At 38.7% G+C, this 24,550-nt stretch overlaps 1 protein-coding gene across 1 annotated transcript in view; it reads left to right on the top strand.

Moving 5' to 3' along the window:
• Positions 1-24,550, top strand: part of LOC134655400 (putative phosphatidate phosphatase) — a 95,342-nt gene that overhangs the window by 29,210 nt on the left and 41,582 nt on the right. The window contains exon 2 of the mRNA XM_063510861.1: positions 8,893-9,044. Within this exon, the coding sequence (XP_063366931.1) occupies positions 8,893-9,044 (152 nt within the window). The remainder of the gene's footprint in view (positions 1-8,892; positions 9,045-24,550) is intronic.

Raw genomic sequence — 24,550 nt, 5'->3', positions numbered from 1 at the left:
TTGGTATAGATACTATAGATTAACGGCGTTATTCATAAACGTTTGCTAAGTTAATCACCTGATGATCGTCGTTTGTCCCTCTCTATGGCATAACGACAGATAGGGACAAACGATGATCATCAACTGATTAAGTTAGCAGCCGTTTATGAATAACGCCATAAGTAAGTAGGTAAGTGAATAATGGCATCACATAAATACATAATCGTCTACGTCTCTGAATTGAGTCCTATTTAGGTTTTCTGACTCAATAACATCTATAAGGTGGCATATCAACAGGAAGACGAAAGTCGGAATTCCCCAAACATAACCGAATTCTATTCTGGTCTTGTCGCTGGGAACTATAATCTTTGACCTTCTAAAGATCTTTGGTCCTGCGAACTATGACGACGTATAAAACCATTGATAAAACACGGTGAATGTATTATTTTGCATAGCAAGTTTGGTTTGGAGGAGGAAAAAATCTATCGCATAAATTTAAATGCGTAGGTTTCTTATCGTGTATCTTTTTATCATATTTTATTTGTACTGGTTTGGTCTGCGGCAGTTTTTTCGCTTTTTTTCCTTGAATATTCAATACTTAAATAGTTGGGCATTTCGGTAATTCTGTAGGAATATAAACGAGTAACGAATTAAGTAAATATTTTTTCGGCACCTCCAGTAAAGACAGGAGACAAAACGTTTTAGACTTTATTCGAAGTATAATATCATTTATTTATACCTACAGAACGCGAGTAGGTACTTGAGTAAGCACTTGCTTCTATTCGTCAAGCAAAATCACAGAACTGTACCAATTCAACGCAAACATTTCACATTTTCGTACATTACGGTTCACGCAGTAGTAACCCAGTTAGGTTAACAGTGCGTCCATTCATGCAGCAACTTATGCACAGCCACTGGACATTACTCATTCTGTCATACTGCATTGCAATTGTAGCAACAGCAACAATGCATTGTTACGGTCAGATTGCAAAGTGGCTGTAGGAATTTGGTATGTTTGCGGTCACCTAGCTATTGTGTGGAAGAACAACTGTTCTCAGCTCTCAGAAGGGCAATGGGGTAGTAGAATATTTACCAGCACTGAACCGAATCGCCGAGGAATCATCTTATCCTACAGTCGACGATTATCGCGATGGCTGAAAGTACACAATGCCGATTTATTGTGTCTTGAGTAAAAAAATATACGAAATATCTGATTTATGTGCCTAAAATTAGCAAGATCAGGTTACCTTCAGTTCTTGATACGTTTTCCTTAATTGAATCGCCTTGGGGGACTCCCTTTTCCCAATAAAGGTAATTTAGAGCTGATTAGACCTTTTTGTTGACACATATGCAAAATTCTCCTTTGCAAATGCATTAAGTTTCCTTAATCGTATTATTATCATCAGCTATCATGTGTGCCGTTTTCAAACAAAAGTGGTCATTAAGGCGCTTGTCATAATGGTTCATTATAAAATAAAGCTCAAAAACAACTGACAATGCGGTACCGTTAATCTGAAAGCATCACATAGAAAACCTACTGAGTTTCTTTAAGATTTATTTATTTATTATGTCTATCTATATTAGTTATAACAATCACTATCAGTACCAACAAATATTTGCAATTTTTTCAACATAAAACAATAAATATTTTTCCTACTCTGTTTTCCTTAACACGCCTCGTCATATCATATGTTACCCATTAATAACATTCTCATTCGTAATCTTTATCAGACGCTTGACGGCATGAGCATGTCACAATAGTTAGCGTTTGATGATTGATCTATCAGTAATTTCTTGGAAGTTATACTTAGTTTTTAATGGACCAGTTCTTTCTTTTAATAACAGCAATAGGTAACGATCGCATTCCTTATGACTTACTTTTATTTTCCACCCTTTTATCACTACCTTACCAATATCAAACCGATGTCTTATGGTTTTCAAAATAACCATATACGTCGTTGCCGGCTTTGAAGGCAACTAACATTATCTTGTAGTTATTTTGTAGTATTTTCTGAAGAAAAAATCTGGAGCAACCCGGTCGGGCATTCATCTTTTTCTTTTGACTTACCTACGTTCGCAACAAAATGGCCCACATCTACACTAAGTTGCACAGCCTTTTAACAGATTATTATTATTCCATTGTCTGCGACAATAATTCCTCCATTTTCCATACCACCCTTCCATTAAGCCTCATTGTCACACACCGTAATTCTATTCATACACTCATCAGTCCACTTCTCAAGCTCTTACTATCCTGTCAATAGGGTCTTATACACGCTGGACATACATGTACTATTTGTATGGAACTAGGTGTTCTCATGAGAACATTAACTTCGCACCAGCACGCAAACACGCATCGCATCAAGTGGCTCACGTAGACATTATGCATTCATTATACACATATTTGCATTGTCGTCACAACTACACTATTTGTACATGTTTTTAAACAGCTGAGGTTAAAAATACAGCACGTAACTTTCTCTATTGAAAGTTGAGCGTAGGATGTATAGATATATTTAGATAGGTCTTTGTGGTCAAAATGACGCTTGATATTTGACACTTATGAAGTCATGCATTGTTGTTGACACTTATGCATAGATTTCTGATCCAAATAGATTTTATCAAAGACCTTTTCGCGTCCTCGTCGACAAATAGATTCATGAATATGATAGAAGTATGCTTGTTTGACTCCATGGCTTATATGTATTACCCAGAAATCAATTCGGTATTTAATGCAGTTGGTCTGTCTGTTTTTACATTTTGTTTAAGTATATATAAAAAGGTAATGAAGCCACAATGGCACTCCATAGTATTAATGATTCTGGTCAGGAAAAACGTGCAACGTTGTGAAACATGGAAATGTTTTATGGATTATAAAAACACTCGAGCGACAGCTGTAAAAACTTTTACCACGAAATTCTCGGTTAATATTAGCATTGCAAACGACCACCAATAGTTATATAAACAGGTGGTTCATTGTCTTCTGTTGAAGAGACTCCCAATTTTGTTTGATCACATGTTTTACTGTACTCCGTCGCCATAATTTGATGCATTTTAAGACCCATTAAACGGTTTTATGGATCCGAGATTGCGTAACAGTGGGATCACGGAGAGAAAAAATTTTGTTCGAATTAAAAACCTGATTTCTAAAAGACGGGATTATCAAACTTTATTAATTTTTACATTTTTTTTCTAGGCGATAGAAAATAATAGGAAATACAAAACAGTTTTACTTAATCGTGAAATTAATTTTCTTTACTCGGAATAACAGATTTGTATAAATTCTATAAAACTTTCCTTGAGTTTATAAATGGTGTACTAGTTACAGTACGTAAAGATTACTAGATAATACAAATGGGATTTATTAAAATCGGTGGCTACAAATGAGTATTAATAATTATAAGTCAATTCTGATTTCTATACTTGGTAATCTTGTAATAACAAGTCCCTTTCTTATTCTTATGAGTTTTATTCTTATTTTCGTAAATATTAAATAGCTTTATAGATATTAGTAAAGTGTACTAATAACAAGATTCCTAAACGCACTAGCCGCCCCTCTCCCCGCACGCGTACTCCGTATCCATCTTTGACTCGTCCATTTTGCTTGTAACCTCATCGGTGAAAGGAGCTCATCGGAGAAATTATGTTTGGTGCATGTGGTGTGTCGTTGAATGGAACTATGACTAAGTCTAGTTTTAACTACGTTGAACATATAACGGAGAAACCTGTAAAATTGGGCCAGCGACTTGTAAGTAACCATAATTGCAATTCACAGATGCACCCGTACCTGATCCTGATCCAATCCATTCAAGCGCGATTGGAGCGTGCCACGCAAATTTAGATCACGTAAGAAGTGATCGTTCCTTACGGGATCTAAATATGTCTGGTACGTTTCGATAGCGTTTGGATCGCTTGGATCAGGCTCAGGTGCGGACGCATCTGTATATTGCAATTATGGTTACTTGAAATCAAATCGCAGCTTACTGAATCTATCCCATCAATTATTCTATAGATTTGTAATTTCTAATAAAAATATTACTGAAAATAAGAGTGCTGCTTTATTGTTTCTAAGCAAACTATTGTGAATTTTAGTCACGGGATTAGTAAAACTACGAAACAAAACAATAGATAAAACTTCTCAGCTTTATAAATTCCATGACTATTTTTGGAATTTCTAGTAAAGTTTACTTGTTTTTAGTAAACAGTATTGTTGTTCCAAAAGGGATAATTTTTTTGGTGTTAGTAAATACAATTAGTAAAACTGGTTCATAACCGTTAGTATAATCTACTTGTCATGGGATTCACTAAAATTTTACTAATGATTAATATTTTTTACTTGATTCATCAAAATTTTTCTCATCGTGATGAAATCAAATTTCTTCATTTGGAACTATTCGGAAGTAGTAAAACCAGCTAGATCATTTTGTTTAAACCAACTTTATAATAAAAGTCATGTCGAGCTAACACGAAAGATTAGAAGGAGCAAACTAAGAAGGTAAGTAGAGTAATGGGTTGCGGATAGACTTCAGCAGACAAATTTTTCCTCCAGGAACATTTGTCAGACACAGTGTCTGTACGTTTCTAGCTAATAAGTCGCAATAGCTTTGATCAAACTAGATTCAGCAGGCGGTGTCTAATGTTACATAAAAAGTTAACTCTTAACAATTGAACATTAGGTACGGTTACCACCAGTTTGTCACTGACATAAACGCCGTCGAGAACGTAACTTACTTTCTATACATCCCGTTTGCACTAATATGCGAGTGCGAGCGAGATGTATAGAAAGTAAATTACGTTCTCGACGGCGTTTATGTCAGTGACAAACTGATGGTAACCGTACTGATATTTCTTGTGACAATACTGGCTGAGACATCAACGATGAAAAAGCCGAAACAGCGAATAATCACGCACACCTTCAATTCCAATCGTCACGTCACAACTGCCATTATGTTTTAACTGTACCAGACACTGAAATTTATCCAAACATACAATCTAACGTCTCTATAATAAAATCGCCTTCAGATATTTATGAACACATCATTTGCTCCGATATATCTGATGCAGAACTGTAGCTTCATTCATATAAGTATCTACTTAATTCAGCTTGCCACACAGATGGTCCTTTGCCTTTCGACCGGTCTCCGGCCGGCTCTGTGTTTGACTTTTTCGTACTGACCTTTCGAGGAGTCATTGACCGGTACGATTAATAGCCGAAACCATGTTGTGGATTGGCGAATTAAAATTTATTTACGCTCACTGAGGACGTTGTACATCTTGATGTAGGTATCTATTTTAGTATCCTCTCAACTGGAAAATAACGTACCTATATTTTTGTGTGTTGTGAATGCCGATAGGACCATCGCCCACACTGTTCGTAAACCTTATTACAAAGGCATAAGGTCCACCGAGTGTTGCTGTTTGTATTTAGCTATGTAATTTACAATTAAAATGTTTCATAGAATGGATTGTCCCAACTAAATATTTAGTTCTATTAAATTCTTTGAAGCGCGGAAGTATTAAGTAGAAAACAAATCAAATCAGAAAATATGTAACATATAGATGGTCAAAGAAAAAGGCGGCAAATTTGAATAATGTAGGCGCGAAGGGATATCGTCCCATAGAAAATTTGATTTTCGCGCCTTTTTCTACTGACAAGATTTGCTTGACCATCTATACCTCTCTATTTGCAATTTTGCACGCAGGTCACGCCTTTGCAGAAAGTTACAGCTGAAAAAAAACTAGGGTTTATAAGCTACGATAAAATTGTACCCTAAAAAGGATCCCGATATTGAATTTCGAAATCACATTAAACCGTCAAAACCCAACGTCAATCCTCAAAAACGTCAACCAAATCACATTCCTCAAAATTAAGCAAACTACCCGAGTGTTTGCTACCTCAGATTACGCGTTCGTAATCTGAGATTAGCTTACGTAACAGAACGGGTCAACGGCCTAATTTGTTAACAGTGTTGACGATGATTCATCTTTCACAGTTTTATGGTTTTGCTTGCACTTTGCTCCGGGCGATGCGACTGTGTAAAAGGTTTGACGCATGGACTTTTATGCTTGGAAATATGTGCTATTTTACGTTGACAGGTGTCGGAGTTAATGTGTGAAAGGCATGGCTTCTTGATACATACAAGGAGGTAAATTGAATTTAACTACTTAAGACTTCATAAATGCTAGAACGTAAAGATTGTTTACAGTACATATGGGGCTACTTTTCCGCACTAGTGCGTAAAATAGCACTTTTCGTGCGTATGTCGAAACTTTAAAGTGCCATATGTACTGTAAAACGTTGTTCGATACACGTGCGAATAGGTAATTCGCAACTCGTGTCGATTTAAAACACTCCCTTCGGTCGTGTTTTAATTTATCGCCGCTCGTTTCGAATTTCCTCTTTTTCGCACTTGTATCGAAAATAACTATTTTCATCATGCTATTTTATGACAAGGATATTTCTGTCATCATCATCAATCAATGATCTGGTTAATCGTGATTACTTTTTTGTAATATCTAATACAATTTTATGCTCCTAATCATCTTTTGTTTGTATAAACTGTTTTATCAATATATAAGTATTGACATGTAGTGTATATACTCAGTTTAATCATACATATCCATTGTGGTTTTCTAAATTAATGAAGTTAACGTCACATTAATATTTTGTATGAAATCAGTAACCCGTAACAATCCTTAACGTTTATTTTAACTTTCCTGTTTGAGCAATCACTGAAGCGAGTATAACCAATTAACGGCCACGGTGTTCCGTGATAAGTGTGCGCGTGTAATTTAATTATCGGCAAGATTGTTTCTTTTGTCGACTGATCATTCGTAGACCTTATTGCAATTACATAAGGCCTATCGATGGTCAGACCAGATTGTTTCTTTTATACATACCACAGAAATAACTGTTTTATACCATTTTTCGGGCTAAGGGCTCCCATAACTGCTACTGCTTTAGTTTTGTTATCTAGTTGGATACCATTGTCAGGAAAAGTTAATCCGGTCAAGGTCTCTTAGGCATTACAAATATGAGTAGGTACAAACAGCAACACTTTTAACCGTATATCGGTAGATCTTATTACAAAAGGCATAAGATCCACCGATAGACAGTTAACAGTGTGGGCGATGGTACATCAGTGCATCTATGCTTCTTCTTCATCACTACATAGTATAAAACAAAGTCGCTTCCCGCTGTATGTCTGTCTGTATGAATGTCTGTCGGTTTTTTTTTAATAGATAGAGTGATTCAAGAGAAAGGTTTTTGTATAATTTGCTAACCCGTGCGAAGCCGGGGCGGGTCGCTAGTATTTACATAAATTTGTTTTACAAAATGTAAGTTGCTATTACAAATACCGCACGCCTGCTTTAAGGTATCTTTCTGCATGAACCGAACGCTCTTATAATAGTGTCCATCGAGCCCAATCATCAGGTTTGTTTATCCATATTTATTGCAGTAATGGATACTCAAGCTGGTTCAGTACCACTACCGATTTCTAATGGCGTTTACTCTAGAGAAAGTGCTATACTTACCTTTCAGTTCTATTATTGTCTAGACTAGTTCAATTATAAAACAAAATTACACTAACAAATTAAACTTCTATTATTACAAAATCTAACGTAACAAACATCCTTCGAAAATACTTTTAAAGTTCTTAAAAATCATGAACCGCACCCATGCATAAAAAATACCATCTTATCCCACATTTGTTTGTAAAGGCGGCTGTAACTCGATAATGCCAGTCATAAAACGAATGTTTGCTTGTAAGATCAATAGCAAAGGGCTCTTCCTATAAATAACTAGGGATATGTAAATGTAGACGTCGCTTGTGAAATTTTTACGGAAGTTAGCCTGGGATGACTTTGAAGCCGTAATTGGTGATCTAGTTTCGTCTCTAGCTATCAATATGATTTTTCTTTGATCAATTTAATTTGATGTGTCCAGTCCAGCAATCTAGAGTTTGAAAGAGTACTTCCTAGTTGGTTATATTGTCATCAAGTTATGATCTGGGGATGGAATTCTGGAAGTTGTATTTTCTCTTTGAAAAGAACCTATACTTTGACGTAGTAAGTTTATGTGTTGACATCCTATTTATATATATGGACCTTTGAAGTCTTCCTAACATTACATAATTTTTTATTTTTTATTAAGTATCGTCCTTTATCTGTAATCTCATCCTGCTATTTAGATAAATATCCCCTTTCAAATCAATCTTATTAACCACATCATCATCTCATTAAAATTAGAATATACGATCTATTGCGCCAGTTCAAGTTTTTTACTCCTCGCTCCCTTTTCGGTACCTGCTGTTTTTTGTCCGCCCGTCTCTGTTTGTAGAAGAAACAATCCGTGAAACAATAGTTAATTTTGTCTATGGGGTTGCATACGTCGGTCCAATTTAAATTCCTTCTTGACGAGTATCGTGCGGTTTAATAGCTTCTATAGTTTTTTCAACACCAAGACACCTAGATTTTGGGGTCTTTGATTTATTAACTGCTTTTTTAACAGAATCATAATCAGTGTTATCGAACACACTTGGGTTTGTTATGCAAATGACTTCATTTTTTATATCATAGTTGTTTTTGTTAACCGGTAACATGTTATTACGAGCTTATCAGTGTATATCATTAAACATTTTGATATGAAATTTGTTGTAGGTGGTCGTCATTTACGAATACGTATCATTTTAAACCGCTTACATTAATTATACAGAAAGCAAATTTTTTAGCATATTCTTTTTGGTTTTAGTATTCACGTTAGTTTAGCATGCTGGTACCAATTTAAAATTTTCCATTACAGCCTTCAACAAAATTGTTGGTAAATACCAAAATCAATAATTTCATAATTTTACCTCAGATCATAAATACTTATGAACTTTATTCTTATATTTTTATTTATTTTTGTTACAGTTGGCTTCCTCATACTGTCGTTCTACCTGTGGGGCACCCCCTACAAGCGGGGCTTCTTCTGCGACGATGAGTCCCTCAAACACCCTTACCGGGAGTCCACCGTGACCAACCTCATGCTGTATATCGTTGGCCTTTGCCTTCCAGTTGTTACGGTGAGCTATTTTAGTACCTTGACTCATTTAAAGCATGGTTCGACTCTAGGGATGGAAATGTCGGGAAAAAGGATCTCGGAGCCCTTGAGGTCCCGTCCAGGTTTACCGAACTCAACTCGACCTCGCCTCGCAATGGCTGACCTGATCATTTGTAAATATCGTTCCTTGAGAAACATAATAGTGTCACTATACAAAATTAGGAACCATTCGAATAGTGACGTTGTTCCATTTTTCAAAAGTTGAATTTTCAAGCACAAATCATTTCGTATAGTGACACTATGTTTCTCAAGGAACGATATACTCTTGGGGATAACAGAACCATTGTCTGTTTGCTCAACCGTTTTTCATTGTACACCTTATCGTGTGTATATTTGTTTTAAAATTCCGTGTATATTAAACGATGACTTCAATTTTTGGTGATAAAACTATCGTCGTTTGCAAACGTGGGTAAATGTCCCTCAAATATATGGGGCAGCGTGTAAGTTCTTGAAGAACAACATACAATTTTTTCCGTAGGTACCCATTCCTGACGTAACTTTTTTTGTATCGTGTAAACACCTGCCCCTAGGCGTGGTCGCAAAAAGAGGATATTTTTTAAATAAACACCTGTTGTAATATCGATTACGTCTATTGTAATCTGATAACTGAAATCACGGCTCCTGATGATATAAATTAACATAATTAAAGGCCATTTTCATCCATTAATAATTATCACTGGCACGATCGTGATCCCAAATTGTTTTTTAAAGTAGTATTCGAATCGATTCGATTGGATAGATCGGTTTAGAGATGTGGCCTCTCATAACTAGTGATGTGTGTTATTCCGAGGAATGAAAATGCTCCTTTTTTACCGGATATATTTCCAAAAAGGGTATATACAGGGTAAGGGTGTTTCCTGTAACAGGAGCAATACTTAAATTAAACTGTAGGCTGTACTCCTCAACTGACCAACATTTGTTCAGCAACTTTTAATAATAACTTATGTTTTGATTTTTATTACACTTTAAAGTTTATTCTAAGACGCAATGTATTGCAAATTTTGTTATGTTTAAAGCTTGACAAGCAACGTCAAATACACTGATGTCAGCGTACATTGTGAAGGCAATATTTATTTTGTATGAAAAAGAGGAAGTCTAAACTAAAGGATTCATAATTTTTTAAAGTTGTTTAACAGAAGTTTTATAGTTTGAGGAGTATAATATATGTTTTAATTATTTGCTCGTGTTACAGGCAACACCCTGTATATATAATATTATGACATTATGACATCATTAAAAAACTGTATTTTGAGATTAATTATTTAAATTCAAAACCTTATTTTATCACATTTTGCTTTAGTTTAGAGTACATATTACCAGTCATTTCGATGACTTAATTTCTCCTTCTTTACTTAATGCCTTAAAAAATACCTGTCGAATAATATACTCGTAATGTCGAATAGAAACCTTTAAATTAGTGAGACAATCATGAACTTGCCAATATAAACAATTCCAAAAATTCACGTTTAGGTTCACATTGATTCCTTTTCCAAAATTCTTTTTTTACGTATCCTGGAGAATCTTCGTCGAGTTAAGATCATTCCCACCTCGGGAATAGTCCCGGGAACAGCCCATCACTACTCCCGACCACGTGCAATGTGTTCCCACGGCGTACTTGCTCTTATCGATCCAGTATAAAGTGCATTATTTATTGCAATGCAATCGAGACGTCATGGTCGGAGTTACGATTGGCTTCTGGACGTCCGTAAACAGATTGGTACAGGCGCGCTCAAATATATGTATCTTAGAAAGTACGTTTACCTGAAATGAGAGTGAAATGAAAAGGTGTTTACCAGTACATATGGTCCTATTTTCCCGCACTAGTGCGTAAAGTAGCACTTTTCGTGCGATGTCAAAAGTTTAAAGGGCCTTATGTACTGTAAAACGTTGTACGATACACGTGCGAATAGGTAATTCGCAACTCGTGTCGATTTCAAACACTCCCTTCGGTCGTGTTTTAATTTATCGCCACCCGTTTCGAATTTCCTCTTTTCCGCACTTGTATCGTAACTATTTCTCGTCTAGTAGGTTTTAAGGTAACAAGACAGGAGACAGAAACGCTCTGTCTCCTGTCTCGCTCGCGTCGCTTATATGTTGCCTACCGTCAAGTGAAGGTTGCGGTCTTCTGTCTCGGTCGCTTGTCTCTGTCGCGGCGCGAACCTCCACCTTTAAGTATTTCACATGGTTATAAATCCATTTACCGTGAACAAATGAAGGAAAATGTAAAATATCCACCAAAGATTTAAATAGCCTGCAACATTATTTAAATAACAAATTTATGCTTCGACTGTATATTTGCGTTTTGCTGTAGACATGCGTCGGTGTACCCAGAGATGTACAAAATGGTTTTAAAAAAGCATTTAAATACAAAATGCAAAATACTTTTCAGATTTACTATTTCAAATGCAAAATACCAAATAGTTTTGCGTTTTGTATTTCAAATGCTAAATGCAAAATAGGTATTTTCAAAATACTTTTTCAAAATAAAATACCTTTTGACCAAATCTCAGATATTTTTATTTATTTTAGGTATTTATCATGAGAATAGCCATAGAATAGATAATGTTCGTCGTTTTCGTTTGATATTGACACTAGTCAGACATAATAGCCGGTTTAGACTCTCGTGGCTCGCAAGCTCATCGAGCTAATATAATTTAAATACTAACGGCACGGCATAAGGTTTATAACCGAATGACAAGCCGAATGCGAGTGTGTCGAGGCGAGCCACGAGACGCGCCGCGAGCCGAGCCGCGAGTCTAAACGGCTATAAGGCGCGCACTCTGACCAAAGAAAAAAAAAGGGTGCGCATGGCTAGCAGACGCCTCTATCGGTCAAATTCGGCAATACAAGCGTCATTCGTTCTTTTCATTTTGTTTGACTGGTAATGTTGGCTAAACTTAATCACAAAGTATTTTGCATTTTGAAATGAATATTAAAAATGCAAAATACATCTCGAAAAGTATTTCAAATAAAATACAAAATGTTTTTTACTAAAAGGCATTTAAATGCAAAATACAAAATAGGTATTTTGCATTTTGTATTTGCATTTTAAATAGAAGTATTTCAAATAAATCGCATCTCTGGGTGTACCTACTCAAGTGTACATCAACTGTCGAGGCCACCATTACATACTCGTCTAACTAGAACTAGATAAAACATGAATAGGTAATTCTTGTTCTATCATAGTAATTACCTGGCCTCAGTGATTACTTTACGTAATTAAAGTCTAGTTGCTAGATAAATGTAAATACCTCGGAATAATAAACCAAAAGGAACCGCCATTAACAGGCGTTCCCCTCTGCCAAAAGTCGGCGGCCGCCGGTCAAGGAGGTTATATAAAACTAGTTGCCATACGTCATACGCCATTCAGCAAACGTCAGTCTAAGCGGAATATTAGGAGCAGAAAATGCCGAATTGTAGCGTTTTCTCCTGTAAAAACCGATCGGACACATCTAGCGTACTTAAAGAACACGTTTATTTTCATATGTAAGTACTATTACATGTAAATATTATCAAATAGTGCACTAATTTAGCAAAAAACTAAAAAACGTTGTCAATCTGAAAGTGATACCACTTCATGGTACTAGATCTAATTTAGGGTAATATTAAAGAAGACTTTCTAAATATTCATAGGTATACCTAACTTCTAATTTGCATTGCTTATTATTATATAATTTATATAACACATTATTTTTATATAACACCTTATTTTTATATCAACATAGTCCATTCAATGAAATAAATAATATAAATCATACATAACGTGATATTACCGATATAGGGTCATTGTGCTAGTTTCCGTCCATGCTCTAGTCTCTAGTTTTCGTCCACATGACAGATTAGCAAATAACATATTTGATATTTAGTTTGCTACTTGCCAAATACATTTTTATGTAGATAGATATATTGTCTCGACATTAAGGATTGCATTAAGTAGATTGCAGTGCAGCAATGTAGATTTATATTCCATTTCGTCAAGTGGACGAACTAAAGCTGGACGAAAACTAACGCACCTACCCTACTACTGTTTGAAAATTCATTTTTCTCTTAGTTTCTATCATATATTTTTTATTTGACATGTCCAATATTTGTATTGTATTTTATTTATTTTAAGGTATTTACTGCCGTCATTTTCCATAAATAGGCACTTTTAATTTAATACTCTGGTATCACTCTACCATAGTTAGCGATGGGACACCATAAAAACCAATATCGATAAAATCTATATGAACATTATAAATATGTATATTGTTATTTTGATATCTTTTTTTAGATTTCCAAAAGATGCAATAAATTTTAAACATAAGTAGTTTTCAGCTTATCAAGCCATCGAAAACCTAAAAATATTGCAATATCAGTCACGTTTTAAAGATCTAAGAACTGCATAAGTAAGTTTGTAATTCCATATAAATATATGCTATTACAAGGTTACTGTTGCAGTTCCTACAAATAGTAGGTAAAGGTACACTACGATATATGTACGATGTGAGTATGAATAAAGATGTGCTTAGTTATGATATGTGTATACATAGTATCCTGGGTATGACGTATGAGTACCCGAAAAGAAGGATTGTCTACAAAAAGAGATGAGATCCCATCAAAAGCATTGCATGTGGGGGGTGCGGGTCTCGCAGCGCTTGTATTGCAGGAAGTTCTGAGATGTAACGTGAAACCAAGTCGGTTGTTTTGGTCAGTGCCAGGGGGTGTTAAAGCCGTATCGGTGGGATATCTTTGGTTTGTGATACGTGTGATGACTTGGCAATCGCACATAATGCTTTACTCGTACCGTAGGTACTCGTAAATATGTGTAATGCTCAAACTGCAATTAGCGCTAGCGTTATGTTCAATTAGAATTATTTTTAATAGGTGACGATGATCCTTATGTCATTATGCAGCCGTGCGATGGCCAAGTCATTGTACGTATTGCAAATTAGGGATATCTTGTTGATACGGTTTTGGCACCCCTGGCACTGATTAGAGTGGCCGACTTGGTTTCACATTAGCATTACATCTCAAAACGTTTTTGTGGTGGGAGCGTTGCGAGACTTGCACCTTTTTACATGTAGTGTTTTTGATGGTTATAATTGACTAAAGCTGACAGTTAAAATTCAGTCAATAAAATATCGACAATATTATCGACAAGTCCCTCGCACTTCTACGTTTACTTAGAACTGACATCATCTCGTTCACGGACAGGGTTGTCTGTGTTTGTTCTTGTATTTGTGTGAATATAGTTTACGCTAGTGTTTGATAATTTTGTCGTGTGCGTGTGTAGCGACGCATGCAAAAAATGCATTAGTGTTTACATTATTTGTGTGCGTTCCTCGCCCCCCGCGCCGAAAACGGCAGAATTTTTCACATAGAAATTAGTGCGTGTCACCACTCCATTGATTATTCCTCCGAGGTAAATACAGACCTTCACCTTCGTAAATTGGCTGTAATTCATTAGTTAGACTGTCTGTATGCTATCTGTTATCGTGCCTTTATCTTGCCTCATACATCTTTTGTCATTTTTCAAGTATCAAACACATTTTTTCCTTGTTTACATAACTGTAAACGAAAATGACATGGTACTTATTTCAGAAAGGTTCCCAATGAAATGCGCATGTCAAACTGGCTTTATCCAAGAGTAAATGCCATGAAAAAAAAACAACGGTTTGCACTCAGGGAGTGCCGGCAGAAGTGAAAACTTAATCACTATTGCAAAATGTCTGCAGCACTATGTATAATTGAGTTTAACGCCATCTAACGTTATTTCGTCGCATTACTTGAAACCCCTAAGCACATCACTAGATGGCATTTAACATTTAAATCAATAAAGAAAAACTCAATGACATTGAAGTAACAGTTTTTCGATCAGGTCACGTGACCGTCTTACGTCTTACGGTCACGTGACACCTGTTACGAGTTTAACATTTTTTCCCCATCACAAAAAGTGCACAGCGCCGCTAAAGAAGTTTTCACTTCAAAAGTCCAGGGAGGAAAATGGGGACTTCGCTTGTATGAAGAAGCGGTCATCCATTATTGTTTTAGACACATTAAATCTGTTCTAATTCTGTCCACGTTACCTGTGCAACTACATGTTCAAAACAGGATCCGAAGTAGAGTTCCTTTTCAGTGGATTTACTACCGATAAACCGGTATCCATTTCACTTTTTATACATTTATCCAGCTTGTTAACTCGATCATCGATTATACGGAGACTTTATTGAATTCTTTGATCGATACTTGTAACTTGATCTATATATTTTTTACTGTTCAGTAGTTTTCTTTACTCTTTGCTTTAAGTACTTGTTCTGATTAGAACTGGGTTTTACATGGAGAAGGTTCTCGATTCGGTTTTATTAACATCTTTATAGTTTTTGATTATCTCATCGACCCATAACATTTATAAAAAGTGACTAAACTGCAAACATATGCGATGAGCTAACGGAAATTATGTTCCCTTACCATATTAAATCAATTTATTTATCAAAAAAAAAACAAAAGTAGGTACAACGGTATTGTAATATATTCTGCGAAATATTGCGTATCGTATACTTATTTCCATATTACAGCAGAAATCATTCTCAACACCGTTGGGTTATCCAAATAAACTTCAAAATGTAAAGCTACCAGCTTCTTACATATTTGATTCTACAGTAGCATTCTGTATTTTATCATCATCATTCGCTTGTCCATTTCCTATCACTTAGGATCGGCGCAGCATGTCTTTTTCCTCCATACCTCTCTGTCGTTCGTCATTTCATCATTCACCTGCTTTCTTTTCATGTCATCTCTCACACTGTATATCAACGTTTCCTTCATTGTCTTATTTTTTACAGCCCATCAAATTCATTACCAATACTTTTCGCGTCACATAACTATCCCTCCGCATCACACGGCCGTATCACGTATCACTCTAGGCGATTTGAGCCGATTGAGTTTTCTGTCTTTCAATTGGCCTATACGAGTAATGTACAAAGTACTTAATAGCCTATAATTAATTAGAAACTCAGGTTTCGGAACAAGTGCCGCCATTAGAAGAGCCACAGCCACGCTTTCATGTCACCACGGTCGTTTGTTGTTTTCATCGAGGTGATTCCCTTAATTGCTTTACACGCTTGCTTTCCTAATTAGTGCCGTATCTGTTACCTGCTCATTACATAAACATCATCTACATTTCTTAAGGTGGTTTGGGGTAACTTCAAAAGCGGGATAGTTTTGAAAATCGCTAATATCTAAGTCATCAGAAACACTTTCTACTATTGCAACAGTATCCAAGATGGTTTGATAAGCGTTGCCGTAGCGTGAGTGTTGCGAAAGTATGAAATGCTTCTAGTTTAGTAAATATTAGCGATTATCAAAATATATAAACCACGATCTACAAAGAATAATATACTTCGCGCAATTTTGAAAAACTGTTTGGCATTTTGCCCGTCTGTCTGCGTAATGATCTCGGTTGTAAGAATATCGTACATCGTACATTACGTAGTATTATTTTTCTGTTTTCTTACAGGGTGAATGTTCTCCCACGAGTTACTCAATACCTACATAATATATGTAAGTAGGTGAATCAAGTTGATCAACTATCTCTTGTTGTTATTCTGTCCCGTCAACCAGGCGACAATAGTTGCACCGTTTGTTTAGAGGAAATATTATAGCAAGTTAGGTATATAATCGTGCTTGGTAGATTAATGGGCTTATAACTACTCTAAAGATGCATGTTTGGTTAATTTTAACGCCATAAAGACGAGACAATAATTAAAAGAGTAACCCAGGAGACCGTAGCCTTGGCAACGTAGCCTTACTAACTATAAATATGCTGATATAAGATTAATTTTTAAGTTGTAGATATGTACCTACGTATAATTAATGTGGTTCTTAAATTACCGTTTATCGTTTTTATTATAGTGATAAGAGAATATTTTATGTTGTGGCGGTATCTTTACTTAAATCCATTAAGAATTATTTAAATCTAATTAACCGAAAAAGAACCGTAAGTGTGTATATAATTTTTGTTATGTCTATTTAGCATTTAGATAATGTATTAGTTAATTAGAGTAATTAGCCATAATACAATTGTATATCACGTATGTATTTATTTCTTCATGTTGTACTTATATTTACTATGTATAATCATAAATAAAACATACATTTAATTTATTGGCCAGTACAACACTATATGTTGTATAGAACCGTATAGAGACCACAAATTTTTTACCTGTGTATGCCTGGAATTCCACTCATTCAAAATTGCTGCAAAATCCTCTCAGAATTCCGATAATTAAATAGAATAGAATAGAATAAAATAGAATATAATTTATTCGTAAGCACAGACAATACATAATATGAAAGAAAACACAAAATAAGATTAAAGTGCCACAAAATGGCCTCATCTCAGCATGTTGCTGGTGGCTTTCAGCGCTGGTCTTTCGATGAGACCATCAGGTGAGAAGAATCACGGAGGGTAACAGACTAGAAGAAAAAGACATCAAATAACGTACAGTGAACAAATAGTAAAATAAAAAATAAAAAATTATGTGTGGAAATCGTGAAACTGTAAATCAGTCGCACCTTTATATCGATTTCCACTTGAAATAAAAGGAACACTTGCCGTGTCCTAATTCGCCTACCCTTGACTCTCTATATTACGGAACAGTTCCAATTTGTGGAAATGCGTGCACTCATATCGGAAGCAGCCGTGTCATTGCCGCACTGTTCTATTTATACACGTATGCGGGCGTTCCGATGTTTTACTTTATTTATAGTCTACTTTAAATTTATCTTTGTGGTTTGCTATTATTTTTAGGTTGCTTTGAACTTGAACAATATGTATTTGCACTATTAGTTCATTATCTTTTCATTCACTTATAAGTTTTAGCCATTATTTTTCGCATTTGAAAATGTAACATAGTGTTTTAATTATACAGCCTTGCATTTCGCATTTATTTTATTTACAGGCGTTGTACCTACTTACAGTATAGGAGGTGAATGCTAAATACGTGTAGTTATACATTACCAATTGTATTTTGTATCAGTGAGTGTAATTTTGTACAGGAACGTTTAGGCCATCAACTTTTTTCTATTTTTATTCTGTTCCGTTGCCCGAAAGACAATACATTGATGTACAGTTTGTTAAAAGGAATATTTTATCACGCTCTACTAACTTTATTACTTAGTCCATTATCATCGTTAAAAATACCAGAAAATTACATATCTGGTAAAATAAATACAATAAAATCAGGATTTAAGAGTCATGTTTTCCTCTGGACAACTAACCATAACTACGAGTAACACAAAGTTGATTCACCCGATTACATTAATTACGATTTCGAAAAATTCCCTGCTTACGCAGTAAGGATAAATATACCATAAATTATCCGTTTACGGTAGTCCAACATCAAAAACCATTCTAAAATTAAAATACTCCACGGTTTACAACTCGGAGTTTGGTGAGCCATTCGTTCACCCCATGTCACTTTGTTTTACTACCGCATCATTAATGGCGTCTCTGTATACTTAATAACTTTTACTGCGCCGTCTGCTGACTAGATTACTTGTCACTAGATCGCTCATTGGGCGCTCCCATACTCAGCCTGCGGCCCGCCGGGCTTTTTAGGTGACCTGCCAGGTAAACCATGTATAAATACATAAACTTGTCACCCGAACGTCTTCATCGTCGGAATCATCTTGCGGCCAGGGTCTACAAGGCAAAAATAAGCGGTTATACATAAGTCGGCGGTGGGCTTGGTCGCCATTGAATTGCGAATATTGCGATGCAACCGCGAGAGCTCAAATAATTACCAAAATAGTAAGATTAGTCAAATAGCTATAGTACGGCTCTTCTGAGGTGAACTTTTCGCTTCGAACCTTAATCTTTCAAACAAAGGCCATTGTCTCTATTATCGCAAAACCGCTTGCTCCCGACTTAGCACGTGCCAGTACAACATTCATATTAAAAAACAACCGGTATCGTCATAGTATTAAGGTTCAAATTTAATGTCACTGATATTCTAGATATTACGTTTTGGTAGTGTAGGACGATAAACCGCCCCGAAGCGATACGGCGCTCATATTATTTCGATACTTAGTGTGATGTTAAAAATGAAATGTGGTTATTTATTATATTGTTTTATTTAAATTATTAGCTTGCGGTGGTAAATGTAATAATTTACAAAGGTGCAGCTGCAAGCATTGTTATTTTTTCTTATCTTTAAAATAACGATACTGTGAAATTAGCACCTCTGATGTGATGCCGACGCACAGTGACAATAAAAACACTGGTAAGGCAAACGTGGAACTTTGAAGCGTACAGCTTTTCTAACAAAACGTCACGTGTCAACGGTCAGAAGAAAGGTCGGTTATAATATAAGAAAGAAATTGATTATATCTGATTTTTTATGACACGATTTTATCTAGTAGTACGTATAACTGTTTATATACCTACACGGAAAAATGTTGATTATACCTATGTTAAACTTATTAATCTTAAATTTACATTGTTACCTTTGATTTTGTTATATAACAAATATACAACGCTTTATCATAAATAACCGGGTTTCATTTTTAACACCACACTAAGTATCAAAATAATATGAGTGCCGTATCGCTTCGGGGCGGTCTATCGTCCTACACTACCAAAACGTAATATCTAGAATATCAGTGACATTAAATTTGAACCTTAATACTATGACGATACCGGTTGTTTTTCAATATGAATGTTGTACTGGCACGTGCTAAGTCGGGAGCAAGCGGTTTTGCGATAATAGAGACAATGGCCTTTGTTTGAAAGATTAAGGTTCGAAGCGAAAAGTTCACCTCAGAAGAGCCATATTATACAATTCTATCAATCAATTCAGAATTATTAACATACATATATTATTTATTTATACATGTATTTTAATGCGCGTGTCAGTTCATATGTTTTACCTAGTACCTACTGCTTTTGTGCCCGCCTGAAATATATAACTTAAATTATCGAAACTATATCTCTAAGGAAATATGGGTATACATGGGATTTTGTATTCAAATAAGTACCTGACGTCAAGTTGTATGTGCTTAGTAAGTAGAGTTGTGAACTCATGCCGCCTTCTACGTAGATTTCAGGTATACCTATGCTCCATCTTGTAGATGCTAATCTACGGTTGCCCGTCTCGTATCTCTCTTACAGAAATAGCTTATTGTACTAAGCTATGGTTAACACAACTGCCTAATCCTTTGCCATAAGAAAGTCAAGGATACAAGGTGACATTATGTCTATTTATAGTGTGAATAATTCTTTACTAACTATGTAGTTAATCCGGTATCCTGTCTCGTTTCTTCCATATAAGTATTTAAACGATAATGCTTATAAATGATTGAAATACTTAATGCTTCAAGTAATTTCAAGGTGAAATAACCGGCCAAGTGCGAGTCGGACTCGCGCACGGAGGGTTCCGGACCATTAACAAAAAATAGAGCAAAACAAGCAAAAAAACGGTCACCCATCCAAGTACTGACCCCGCCCGACGTTGCTTAACTTCGGTCAAAAATCACGTTTGTTGTATGGGAGCCCCACTTAAATCTTTATTTTATTCTGTTTTTAGTATTTGTTGTTATAGCGGCAACAGAAATACATCATCTGTCTAGCTATCACGGTTCGTGAGATACAGCCTGGTGACAGACGGACGGACGGACAGCGGAGTCTTAGTAATAGGGTCCTGTTTTTACCCGTTGGGTACGGAACCCTAAAAAGTAGCCTGATTTGACATTGAATACCTATATAGAAAAGGGAGTTGACCTAGTTATTGACATCTATTCGTTACATGGTCATATCCTGGAAACAAAACGTAAGTTATTTTATTTATTTATTTTATAGATTACTGACAGTTTAGTGTTTGAAAAGGGGTCCCTTTTGTCTCCCATAAAGTTTGAAGTCATAATGTATTGTTTGTCATATTATCATTAGTCATAAAACTGAAACCGTTAACTTTTCAGAATTTTCGTAAGGTTATTTATTCTACAGATAGGTTATTTAGGTTAGGTTAGGTTTGTTTTAAGGCGGGGTGCTAGGTCGGGTAACCTCCACGATGGTTAGGGCTCTACCAATTCCTTTGAATTCTCGTGGATCCACAGGAAAGGGTAGGGTCCTGGCTGGTGTACCCTGGGGGCAACGGTAAGGAATCTCTCACGAGGGATCACTTATCGGTGCTGCTAATAACTCGACAAGGGGGGGAAGGGAAAACGGCCGTAGAGGCCGAGAAGGTGTTGCTCTGGGCTCCTCTGACTAAGCAGAGGACACCTCAGATGCGACTTGAAGAGGGAATTGGTGGGTTTGCATTTAGTGTCCTGCTGATCTCCGAGGCTATACCGGATAGGGCCACCCATACCGGGCAGGCTTGAGGGGAAGGAGGTACAAGAAGCAAACCAGCACACGGGGTATTACGCCACTCCCCGTTAGCCCGGGTTCCGACACTATCCCAAAGACCTCCATCTATGGCGTAATGGAGTACGGGAAGTATGCTGAACCGGAGGGCGTTGGTGCGATGAGGAGGGGCGGCGGGCCCTACTACTCCTAGTGCTAGGCGTAGCGGGGCAGACTCAGGTCACCGTCGGCCAGCCTGTTACTCTTTTAGGAGCCAGGGGGCTTGCCTTTACCGGCCGGCCCAAGTGGAGAAAACCACACTAAAAAACCACAACCCCCGGTATTGCGGTCCATGATATCGGGGTGCTCCGGAGCTCCGGAGTGGCTGGGGTGATCATCAGCCACTAATGTACCAACCTGCAGTACCGCCCGACCCTGCAGTGTATAAGGGGCACTTTGGTTATTGGGGTTCTCTGACCGCTGTGCAGCTTAAGTCACCCTACTCGTGGGATTTATATGGAAAATTCAAATTCAAATTTAACAAACGGTCCTTCTCAGGACCAAACGACGACAACCGGCGATGGAGAAGGGACATCAAGAAGTCCAATAGGATTGAACGATGGTGTGGCAGTGGAAGTGGACGCCCTGATGGAAGGCACACAAGTCCATGATACAACTGGCGATGTTTCGGTCGGCGACGGGCGTGAGTCACGGAGCGCCGACGGAAGGAGAAGGGGAACGCGGACTGGGCTGAGGAGCCAGACTCCGGTCCCAAAGGCGAGGGTGATACTCACTCAGATCGACCAGGATGCCGATGACAAATCGGCTGAATCGGACGACTCGCTGTACAATGTGCGGTCGCGGTCACGATCACCGTCGTTGGGCCGCTTCTGGAACTCGAGTAGCAAGCGCCGAAAGCTCGAGGACGGCAGGTCCGGCAGTGAAAGCGAAGAGACAGAGATGCAGAACGGCGCTGCGTCGCCGTCGGCTGCGAGGCCGGCGAAGAAGGCGGACTTTATGAGCAAGGCGGCAGCACAGGCGAGGCTCAATGCCGAGCTGCGCGAGGCATCAAGATTGAATGCCGAAGAGGAGGTCAGTAAAATGACCATCCGGTCGCGGCCGTTAAATCCATCAAACGAGACGGAGCTTTCGTCTGCTCTCGTGCAACAATCGTCCGACGCTGTTGAAATAATAAAGGCCGTAGCAAAGAGCTCCCGCAACCTAAAAGGAACCTACCAAAGGAAACTCAAGGAGGCAGGGGACGCGATCGTAGATGCCATAGGGGTTCTGGCGACGCGCTTGCTGTCCTCAGACGAGGTACAACGCCTTCAAAAGTGTAACGAGCGACAGCAAGCGGAGATAGCCGAGTTGCGGGCGGAGTTAGCCCAAATTAAGACGGATCTACGGCAGCGTGAGTCGGAGAGAGTACCCTCTCCGATGCAGACGCAGCCGATTACACTTTCGCAGGAGCCAGTGGAGCCATCATCTGAGCGGGCAACCATAGTCGCCATGATGAATGCCCGCTTTGATGCGCTGGAAGTGGAAGGGAGGTTACTCCCCGCCAGAAACTTGCGTCCCCAACTGGCGGCCGACAAAAAGAAGGCGGGAGAGAAAATGGCGCCCGTTTCGGTGCCTACCAGTGGCGGTAAAAAGAAAAACAAGACGTCGGCAGTGGCTCCTGACAATATGAAGGCACCCCCTGCACCTCCCTCTCCAGCACAAGAGGGCCCCAAAGGCGGGAAGGCAAAACAGAAGAAGGGCTTGCAACCCGCCGTCGACGCTGGTCCATCGGCTTCGAGAAAGCCCCAACCACTAGCCCCTGCAACCGCTTCCTCGGACCAGCAGTGGACCAAGGTGGTCAGCAAGAGGGCTAAAAAGAAGGCCGCTGCGAAGTCGAACCCGCAGCCTCAGGCGAAGGCCAAGACTCGCCCTAAATCTGGTGGACGAAATCTCCGCCCACCACGGTCAGCAGCAGTTGTGCTGACGCTGCAACCAGAGGCGGAGAAAAGTGGAGCGACGTATGCCAAGGTGCTGGCCGATGCTAAGGCCAAAGTGAATCTCGTGGAACTCGGCATATCGGCCTTGCAATTCCGACGAGCAGCCACTGGTGCGCGGGTCCTGGAGTTGCCGGGAGTGACCAGCAGCGAGAAGGCAGACAAGCTGGCGCAGGTGCTGGCGGAGAAGTTGGGGGAAGGAGTCCGGGTCACCAGGCCGACGAAGTGTGCAGAGCTGCGTCTATCAAACCTGGACGACTCTGTAACCCCAGAAGAGGTAGTTGCCGCCGTTGCTCGAGTTGGCGAATGTGCTACGGATCAGGTGAAAACCGGGGAGATTCGTTTGGACTACAGTGGTCTCGGCACCGTGTGGGTGCGCTGCCCCGTCACAGCGGCAAAAAAGGTGGCCGATGGCGGCCGTTTCCTGGTGGGGTGGTCCTCGGCACAGGTCAAACTGCTGGAGCCGAGAGTAATGCGCTGCTTCCGCTGCCTGGAGTGCGGGCATGTGAAAGCGCAGTGTCAGGCGCAGGTGGACCGTGGCGGACTGTGCTACCGTTGCGGGAAGCCTGACCACAAGGCGGCGCAGTGCTCAGCGGCGCCCCACTGTGCCGTGTGCGATTCGGCGGGCAAGCCGGCAAGTCACGTCCTTGGCTCCAAGGCGTGCACTACATCACGCCCGAGAAAGGGGAAGAAAGCTGGTGATGGCCCCCGGGTCTCCTCGCAGTTTTCTCAGGTGGCTACAAAAACACCTGTGGCCCGTAATGAGGCGGCAGAGGGAATGGCTCTCGATTAATAATGGCTATCCGATTTCTACAGGGGAATATAAACCATAGCGCCAGAGCCCAGGACCTGCTGGCACAAAGTCTGGCGGAATGGCAAATCGGAGTTGGGATTGTTGCTGAGCCTTATTCGGTCCCACCTAGAGATAATTGGGCCGGAGATTTGGACGGTCTAGCGGCTATAGTCGTCAATCCGTCCGCTGGTTCTCCGCCGCTACAAAGAGTAGAAAGGGGCCACGGTTACGTCGCGGCCTGGATTGGCGACACAATGTTGATCGGGGCGTATTTCTCGCCAAACCGGACGCTGGCCGAATTCGAACCGTTCCTGGTCGAGATCGGGACACTGATCGGCAGAAGCCGTCCTGGTATG

This window comes from Cydia amplana, chromosome 16 (genome assembly GCF_948474715.1).
Source record: "Cydia amplana chromosome 16, ilCydAmpl1.1, whole genome shotgun sequence".
Taxonomy (NCBI): domain Eukaryota; kingdom Metazoa; phylum Arthropoda; class Insecta; order Lepidoptera; family Tortricidae; genus Cydia; species Cydia amplana.
The sequence above is the reverse complement of the archived record's forward strand: the minus strand, read 5'-3'. Positions and strand labels throughout refer to the sequence as shown.